Raw genomic sequence first — 10,334 nt, 5'->3', positions numbered from 1 at the left:
ATGATATTTAATAATGTTCAGGGGGGGGGGCATTAGCAAGCTCTTTCGATTATGTTTCCTATTAATGTAGGCCTAAGAGGTTGCGCTAATACCCAAATTTGATATGCCTCTGTAAATCTGGGCCTTTATGGCCTTTGTACAAGTACTTGTAACTTTGTTTGTGAATTAACTTATTTAGCATTTGCAATTTGTTTAGCAAGTGTAAGCTAGCAAAGCTCTGTTGAGACGTCCATCCAGGCATATATTAATTTCCAGTGTCACCAAAAAAACAATAAAAGGAGGGGTTCATTACGTCACTGAGCTCACATTAGTGCCAAGCCCTTAGTATTCTACATGTATCTGATTGTAGAGCATCTTTGTTATCAATAACTAACCATCAAACATTTAGCATTTACAATTTGTTTAGCAAGCATAAGCTAGCAAAGCTCTCTTGACATCCTATTCATTTGGAGATAAAACCATTAAATCACTGAGGCAAACTGCAAGGCATTAGTGTCTAGTAATGTCCTAATTGGATATTTAACTATGGCAGACCATTTCAAAACCATCAATCAACATCACATAAAGGGTAAAACACAGATATGGTTTATAGGGGGACTTACCTTCATTCTTTTCTATATACCTTTTGTGTCACCTCAGAGGCATGAGCTGCCCTCTGCCTCTGCTTGGCTACTTGTTACCTCCGCATCTGGACACGGACCTTTGCTGGTCTGCGGCTGCAGACACACCAGCTTCTTCTGCTACATCTGCGGATTTATCTCTTTTCTTCTGTTTCATTCTCAGCAGTTTATCAGGACTTTTTCATGTGTGCTTCCAATCTTGGGTGTATGTAGGACATGCATTTTCTAGTTACAAATACACTGGTACTCAGTGGGCATTTTCAGGTCTCTAAACCTGCATTTGCAAACTGTTTTACGCAACACATTAAATCTTAAGTTATTTGCAGCTAGAGGACTACGAAATGTGTTATAGCTGTCAGTGTGGAGTGAGGACAGACGAAGCCAAAAACCAACCTGATGCAGTTAGTTTTGGGATTGTCGGATGATGTAGTCGGTAAAGAAACATCTTTCATCCAATAATTAGCATCCATCCTGCTTAAATTTCCTTGAGCAAACCACTGAATTTCTACAAAATCAGCCATCATCATGACCAATCATCATCATCACTCCTTACAAGGCATGAGTATTACCTTGTAGGCATCAAAGAGTAATAATGTTACTGACAAAGAGACATGAGAATTTGATACAAATAAAATTAAAATCACATTTGATGCTTTATTTAAAACCTTGCAAGACAAGGTTCAAACAAACAATACAATTCAGTTCCAACAAATGAATAAAAAATGTGAGCTCATAAATATAGAAAACGTTGTTGTTTTTTGCTTTAATAAATAAAAATGTGTTTTACTTCAAGAATTACATGATTGAGCAGGACACCTTCAGTCAATTTTTCCAGTTTCACCTTTGAACTTTCTTTTTTTTTCAGTCTTTGGTCATCATTGTGAATAAAAGGCACATTTTGTGCACATCATATTTTCCAATCTAAATTCACAGCTTAAACGTATTGCATACCTCATTGCACACAACCATATCTTACATGTCAAGTATCTGTCTAATTAACAAGTCTGTGCTTTCATCAGTCTCCTGTTACTTGAAGTTTTTCCTCTCTGGAGTCTTTCCTCACTTTTAAGCGAAAAGCAGCTCCCATCGCCGCAGTGTCTCGGCCTCAGGGGACTTCATTGTTACCTTTGGCACAGTAACATGGTTATTTCTTACTGACTGTAATCCATCCAGTCAAATAGACACAATGTAACCTCTCTTTTGAAGATTTGTAGAAAATGACTTCCTCTTCTGTCATTGTCTTACTAAAAGGAGTCTGTCCGTCTCCTGGCAAACACTGCCGACATGCTTTTCACTATGCCCCTGAATCCCAGAGGCCTCTTTGAGGTCAGCTTGGCGTCCTTCATCCTGTCCACCAGTCCGTGAAACACCATGAGCACGCTGTGGTAGTTCTCGGCCGCCGACACCTCATAGAAGTGGCAGTCTGTGTTGAGAGCCAGCAGCCGGCCTTCCTCGCTCGGTACTGTCCGCCTGTGGTGCAGGTCCCTCTTATTACCCACAATCACTATGGGCACTTTATCTGCACTCAGGTAGTCTTTTGTGGACTTGATGGTCTGAATGAGCCTGCTGACTGCGTTGAAACTGGCCCTGTCGCAGATGCTGTAGACAAGAACGTAGCCGTCTGCCCATTGGACCTTCTTCTCAAAGAGTGAGGTCATCACAGACAAGTCCTGCAAAAATAAGATAATTTAAGTACATGGAAAGTAACATTATACATTTCCCCAAAAACTGATCTCAACTACAAAGAGACCTGTAGTTTACTTGAGTTTTTACATTTATACTTAGCCACTACATTTCAGACACAAATATTGTACTTTTACTGCAATACAGCTTTAATTATTAGTTTATTTGCAGATTATGATCACACACACGATCATCTTCTAAATTATGAACGATTATTTTAATTAAATTTACTCAAAAGTATAGTTAACCATAATATCAACACGGCACATTTTAAAAAGGAAGAAACTACTTATAATGTAGTATTTTACATGGTAACACTTAAACTTTTACTCAATTTGAGGATTACTTCATTTTGTAACAGCAAAGCTTGTCAGCAGAATTAATAAAATAAGAAATCATTGATGCAAATGTCTGATAGGTATGTCTCTCCTCACCTCAGAATAAGGCGAATCCCAAATATTGAGAGTGAATTCCCTCCCAAAACTGTGACTGTAGATGGATTCTGCAAGATAAAAGTTCAGTCAATGGAAAGTTAGATGAAGCTAAAATGCTACATTGCATCGATGTTAGTAAAACAGACACTTACCAATATCTCCATACTCTCCGATGAATCTCCGAGTTAAGAGACGCACAGTAATCGCTGGAAAACAACAATATTTAACGCATGTGCACCAGAAAGAGATATATGCATAGCACACACACACATTGTACTATTTCTCCAATGCAGACACGTTCGTACCTGATTTTCCGACGCTTTCTGTCCCCATAACAACAATGTTGGCATCCATGTTCAGTGAGACAGCTGTGTGGAGCCGCTGAGCTCGATGTGAGCTTTCTTATAGTACACACAGGTGGGCGGGTCAAGAAAAAATCACCCACAACAACAACCGAAACAATTATTTCCCTCACGTGGTCTCGCACACGCGCCTGTCTGTCGCAGGAACGCGCTGCAGGGGATTGAAAGTTGAAAAAGATATATGAATAGAATATATGTTTTCTACAGGCTTGTTTTTTGTTATGACATTTTATGAAAATCAGCGATGGAATATACTTAAGTACATCGACTCAAGTAGGCCTACTTGTACTTTACTCATTACTCATTGTACTTCTACATTTTATAGAAAAAGAAAGCACTTTTTACATTTATATGACAGCTACTTTGCGAATTATGATTTTACCCGCAAATATATGATCATCGTATAGAATATGAAACATTTATATTGATTTAAATTACCCAGCAGTATATCAAATAACTGCACCTCAATCAACGAAAACATTAGTTGCTGCTTGAATGCATCAGTAATGATATTGATAATATACTCACAGGGTTATACTTTTTTTTATTGATATTACATTTTGTGACAGACTTTAACTATTAATGCTGGACTTTTTACTTATAAATGAGTATATGCCCACTATTGCAGGGTTCGCCAAACCTCTGTTGCGGATCACTGAGGCTTTCACAAAACAAAACAAAACTCTTGTCTTGGAGTTTGAGATAATACAAAAAAGAAAAAGTGCGTCACATCCTATTAAACCTGTCAAGCGCCTTTGCCTGCAGGTGGCTAATCATTTGCCGCCTGCATTGTTGCTGCAGCAATAACAACAACCACCAGGGGGAACCAGCTTTCTATAAATGTCTTCCACTAACAGATGACTTTATTTCCCCCAGAAAAGGCGGAGGTTAGATCGGATATCGGATCGTGTGTGTGTGTGTGTGTGTGTGTGTGTGTGTGTGTGTGTGTGTGTGTGTGTGTGTGTGTGTGTGTGTGTGTGTGTGTGTGTGTGATTTATCTGTATCTTTTCAAGCTTGACTTACTACGCTGTGGGCTACACTTTCCTAATCAGATTTTTCCCAGTAACCTGGTTTCTTGTGTGCATGTACAAGTTGTGCATGATTGCTAATACTTCTATGTATCAATCACCAAAGACCAAGTCAGGCATCATTTTAAGATACGTCTACTAATCATGTTTTTTCTTTTATTTACCACTGATTTCTTCCACATTTTATATTGATGTAATAAGAAAAGCTCTTCGGCGACAGTAAGCTGCAGCAGTAAAACCAGATCACAGAAACCTTTCATATCATCTCTGATATTATGTCCTCTCTCTTATCTTGTTGAAATAAGATTATTCTGAGAGTGGAAGCTCCAAGAAGATGTATTTAAATATGTGTCTGTTTCCGTTCTATAAGCGATGGTTATGGCTGATTTTCTGGAATATATTTTGCACATAATATGTGGAATAGCTTAAGGTTCGCCCTCACAGGTTTTGTTGGAGTTTACTGCAAACACTGCAGTGTTCAGTGTGTCATAAAATAAACTGTTCATTACTTATTTAGCATGTATGTTAATTAGAAATGTCTCAACATATATTCATATTTGTACATAGTAGCTAAATGTGTATGCTTTATCTTTGTTCTACTTTGTTGTCCTTTTTAGTTTTTTTTTATTTATTGTGTGCAAATAAAGTTGATTCTAATTCAGATTCTAATTCAGATTTTGAGTAATCGTCCTGTAGCCTTGTTTGTTGGTGCATTAACTGTGAACGTGGTTATAATAGGGAACCTGATCAAGTTGAAAGAGTAGTTCACATGGCTTTTAAATGCCTATATGTATCATTATGACAATACCATTAAAACAATGAGGTAAATAAGGCCATAATGTATCAAATTGTGTTCATGAAATATATCAGTCAGAATCAGCTTCTTTGGCCATGTATGGGCATACAGATAAGGAATATTCCGTTGCTCTCAATGTACATACACAGTCATCACATGTTCTTACATCAATGACTTTTACCATCCTGACGTGTCTGTGTGACATTCATCAGACATCAGAACATTAAGTTTCCTGGCCAGCGAAGGTGCCACATTCATGAAAATTCATATTTGTACAGCTGCAGAGATACTAGAGTGGTGAGAGAGGCATATTATATGACCAAAACAGAGAAATTCATGTACATAGATAGACATAACACAACAGAGTTTTAGCTTTAGAGACTGACATTATTTACTTCCTTTTTTCACTGCTCTTGTCAAATTGCCCTCAGCCAAAGGGAGAAAATTGTTTAAAACAACAAACTTCACTGAGTCACTGAGAATAATTAATGTAAATATGCTTCAGTGCTGATGAGGGTGCTCACACTTCTGTTACAGTGAGTAATGTGTCAGCAAACTGAACTTTAACTTCATCCAACTGTCAAACTGTATAACCATTTCCAGCATGTGATGTGTAAATGAACATGAATGACACAATATCAAACACTATTTTAATGCGTGGCATAGTTAAGGATTTAATTAAGCAAAACATCTTTATCTGGTATGTTCCATAATTCATTTACATCCTTCAGTGACTTTAAAAAGAGAACATTTGGCGGTTTAGTCATTTCAAAGGACTCAGGTATTACTGTAGGTATTAATGTTATCATCAAACATATTTATTAGTACTTTGAAATGCATATAATAACTTGGAGGAATAAAGACACAAACCTCTGCAATACTCAGAAGTACAGTACTTATATACAAGGTCTTATTTGATCAAAAAACATTTCACAGGAAGCTGCTTTGGCTGTGTGTGCTTATGCAAATAAATCTTCTTAGGGACTTAACTAACTCACTGTATGTTTGTGATAATTCCACTTTTCCCTGTTTCAGGGCTGCGATAAGGAAATAAACTGAACACTATCCTCCCGATTAAAGACGTCAGATGGCAGGCCTTATTTAAATGTACACATGATTTGCAATTCCATTTGAAATGTGTCACTTTAAATGGAGAAGGATAAAACTGAACTGAGGCAGCAGTACGATGCTCAGGTTGTCAGTGATGTGAACACATTACATTCACATTCAGCCCATTTTAAAACTATGAAGAAATCTAAGTGTCTTGTACTAAAGGTTGCCGGTAAAAAAGACATTCAGATTTTAGTTCTCAGTGTTTCTTACCTGCATTGGATAATTGGAATATGGCTGCATGTATTTACTCCATGCAAGTCATGCATTTGTGTATTCACTTGTCATTACACACAGATATGTTTGCAGTCAAAAGAAAATGTTTTCCTCATAAGTTCATGTTCATGTCAGAAACACTGGTGCACATATGTGTTCATTGTGTTATTATGTTATTTGAGCAGCAGCAGAACAAGCTGTTCACAATACCATTGACATATTGTTACTTGATAAAGTTGTGAAATGTGTCAGAAAACATTAACCTTCATTTGGAGTTGTGTTTCTGGTCACCTGATGAATGCTCAACCTCGTTTTAGTTCTACCATGGGTATCTGCCAAACCCCCGAAAGTGAACAATTTGACTCTTTAACTGTTAAATACTCCACTATGTTCACCAGAGGCTAACTGTGTCGGTCTGCTGTTGGCAGCTAAGCAGGAAATGTACGGCAGGTTTCTCAGAGTTTTATTGCTAAAAGGAGCTTCCTGATAAACTATACAATTGCAGGCTATAAAACCAAAACAAGAAGCTGTGCGACCTTAAAATGTTTGTAGGGCTCAGGGGAACTTCAGAGTTACATCACAACAGGTGACCCCTTTCACATTACACATAGTCAGTGAATCCTGGCTGTTAAAACAAGACGACGAGTCTCCAGCCATGCTAGCAGCTGTGTGATGTTGTACTCAGGCACAGCAGTGCTTTTAGCTAAATGCTAACATTTGCTTTTCAGTAAACACAACAGTACAACTGTGGCTGGTGGAAATGTCATTGGTTTCACATGTATTTGGAATTCGGTAAGTTATAACTATTCATCCTGAAGGGAACATGAATAAACCAAATGTTATGGAAATCCAGTAGTTGTTGAGACATTTCACTCACAGAATAAAATACCTAGAATAAAAGACAGAGGCTCACCAAACGTTAGCTGGGTTCATCTTCTGTGATCCATGATTGTCTGTAAAAAATGTCATTGCAATCCATCAGACAATTTTTTAGATATTTAATTTTGGACCAAAGTGGACTGACCACTTTAAATATGTGCACACGGAACAAACTAAACTGAAAAATGCATTTTTTTCATCTGCATTTTGTAAAACAATGAGATTTTAAATGACAATATGTCTATCCCAAAGAGAATGCAGAAGAGAAATCTATATTTGGACATCTGCAGAAAAAGACAGATTAAGATTTAAGTCCAAAGCAAAAGGATAATTTCTTCAGAGCTAATCAGTTGCTTGCAGCTGATAAAACTGAAGGCATTCATCATCAGCAGCCACTTATACACTGATGCTCTCATTAGACAGCTGTGATACAGGACTAGAGAAGAGCGAAGAGCAGGTCATTAGCATGTCATTTCCCAGACAGGAAGGAAGCTTTCAGACTCACTGTCAGAATTACAGGATGAGGAAGAAGACCAGAGCACACTAGCCTTTATAGAGACTGAAATAATTATTCCTCACCTCGTGCCAGCATTGGCAGCGACAGGAGGAAAGAGGCCTCTCCAAACAAAATCTAGCAAATACATAGAGTTTAGGTTAATAAAGACCTACTGTAAAAGCCTTAACAATGTCCTCAACTTTGTTTTTAGCTTGCTTCTGATTGGAAATATAACAAGTTTGAGTTGTTGTCTCTGCCAATATTATCATACTTAATCATATTAAAGATGGGATTTAATGGCACACGCAGTACTGACTCTAGTTTGCCAACGTTTCCAGGCAGCTGTCCCACTGCGACTGAGTTTTTCAAGCGACCATATGTTTACATGTTGCTTTTAGTTTGGTTGCATTTGACTTCAAGAAGGGGTTGTGTGCTTACTGGGAAAAGTGCTGCCTGAATATTTCATGGTATAAATATGGTAAGTGGTTTGTAGTGGTCCCTGGAGGCTCTTCAGAATTCCACATAATGTCCTCGCCATTTCTCCCATGTTTCCTCTCACTTTGTGCCCCAGGGCAAGAGAGCTGCTGAATGTTTTCTACACCTAAACCACTTTTTGTTGGAAATAATTACAGATGGGACAGCTCAATGTTTAGCAAAACATTCACTATTTTAACATTATTGCGCCTAAAAGCATGAAGATTGATCAAACATAATTTTTGGAGATAAGAAGAACCAAAAATGTTTGTTGAATGTTTGTTTGTTTTTAGCTCAAGACCTGCCCTCATCAATATTTTTCAATGGAAAAACATAATCTGTAATGCAAAGGAGGTTGATTGTAGTGATGAACTTGCATGTAATGGTCTAAAATCTCCATAAGCTCTCGTGGTGTTTTGAAATCCTTTAACCCATTTTTTGGGTTTTACAGCCAGCATCTTTAGGGGTTTGATTCCCTCTCACAGCTCTCATTAACATAACCGGAAGCAGCTGTTTTCAGCCAAAGTGCTCTATTCACTGCATGCCGCAAGACACAGCCGCTAGCTAGAGGACTTATGCTGCGCACACACCGGACGCGGCGCGAATTTGACCCGCCGCGTTTTTAACGTGGTAGTTTACTCGCTCAACAATAAAAGGGTGTTCACACCGAAGGCGGCACGAATATGCGTCAAAGAGGGCGTGGCATATCTCTGTTGCTTCTCTCCATGAAAAGATCTTGCATTTCCGCTATCGACCATGGAATAAATAACCACTAGTTCTGCTTTATACTTGTTGTGGAAGTCCCAAACATGTCGGAACATCAAACGCCCTCGTGTCTGGGTTCATAACACCATCCGTAGTGGAAAACTAGTGGAAATAACCACTAGTTCTGCTTTATACTTGTTGTGTAAATTCCACATACTCGGAACATCAAACTCCATGGTGTCTGGGTTCATAATATTATCCGTAGTCCCACAACAGCGTCTCAATGACGGCCGCTACCAGCGCTGGTTCAGGCGGAACAGCAGCAGTTTCATTCAGGAACAGCAAGACGGCGGTGATGACAGGCAGAGCTTCTCAACACTGATTCTCAACGCTGATTGGCTGACGCAACTTTGCGTCACGCGATTTCTCCGCCAGAGTTGGGATAATTCAACTCCTGCGAATTCGCTCTGTTCGCGGCGCCCGGCGAAAAAAAAAAAAAGAGGTAGGTGGAGACCAAAACAGAGCTAAACGTGTAATAAAAGTGGCAAAAAGTAATCTGGTGGCCAAATGCACGACTCTAAATAAATAATAACATTGCTCCGGATGTTTAACTAAGCAAATATGTTTTGTTTACTATAACAACAGCGCGCTGTTCTGCTCAATAGTGGCCAAACCATAAAGCTAAGCAACATTTTGCTGTGGAGATTCAAAGGCGATGGTTAAGTAGTTTCCTATAGTTACATTCCCTGTAGATCAGAGAAGAATTTCAGAGGCAGGAAGGTTCCTGCACACTAAGTAGCTTCCTCTTTATTTGCATACATTTACTTTATGTAAATGTACTTACAACAGACTGGAGCATCGTTACTAACCCATGACTCATTTCTCTCAAGGTCTCTATTTGGCCATGTTTTGAGCCAGGATTGCAGAAAAGATTTTTTTAGTCTAGTTTAGCTGAATAGTGATAATAGCAAAATCACATACTCAAATGTTGTATTAAACTAGCAAAGCTGACACTACACTGATACTAGCAGTACCACTGAGTCCAGAAAAGTCACATGAATATATTGTGCTGTGCTTAGCAAAATGTGCCAGTGAATTATCTCTTCAATTGCATGAAATCATCCAAACTCTGGACAGCCTCCAGTGACAGAGAGCCTTTTGGATGTGGTGCCCAATTAGTCAGCTTTTCAACATGAATTATCAGCCCACCACACGCCAAACACTGACAATCAAAATGTCAGCGACTAAAATATCTCTCTCTTGCAAAAGGATCGATGAAATCTGCTGAGTGAAGGGATGAAGCCTACAAAATGGCTTCGCTGTTACTGTGGACTGTTTTGAGCACTTTTTAAAGGCCATACGGCAGAGGAATGTGATAGTTACTGTTTTTCATCAGGGTGACTGTCAGGTCCCACCATGGGCATAACCACACCCATCTTAAACAAAGCTTTGCTTAAACTTCCCCTTTAAGTGCAGAATGGCAACATTTGATTTAGGAGTCTTTTCCTTCGTAGTTGCCAGTTGTAGCTGA

The 10,334-nt window shown here is 38.7% G+C and overlaps 1 protein-coding gene across 1 annotated transcript; it reads right to left on the bottom strand.

The window, feature by feature from the left end:
- Window positions 1–1,864: 1,864 nt before the first annotated feature.
- Window positions 1,865–3,091, bottom strand: LOC306741744 (ras-related and estrogen-regulated growth inhibitor-like protein; the record flags this gene model as incomplete). The annotated part of the gene is made up of 4 exons (XM_079224060.1): window positions 1,865–2,290; window positions 2,738–2,805; window positions 2,890–2,943; window positions 3,043–3,091. The coding sequence occupies 4 exons, from the start codon at window positions 3,089–3,091 to the stop codon at window positions 1,865–1,867; spliced, it is 597 nt and encodes a 198-aa protein (XP_079080186.1).
- Window positions 3,092–10,334: the final 7,243 nt, after the last annotated feature.

The sequence above is a fragment of the Taurulus bubalis genome (assembly GCF_910589615.1).
Source record: "Taurulus bubalis genome assembly, chromosome: 9".
Classification (NCBI taxonomy): Eukaryota; Metazoa; Chordata; class Actinopteri; order Perciformes; family Cottidae; genus Taurulus; species Taurulus bubalis.
The sequence above is the reverse complement of the archived record's forward strand: the minus strand, read 5'-3'. Positions and strand labels throughout refer to the sequence as shown.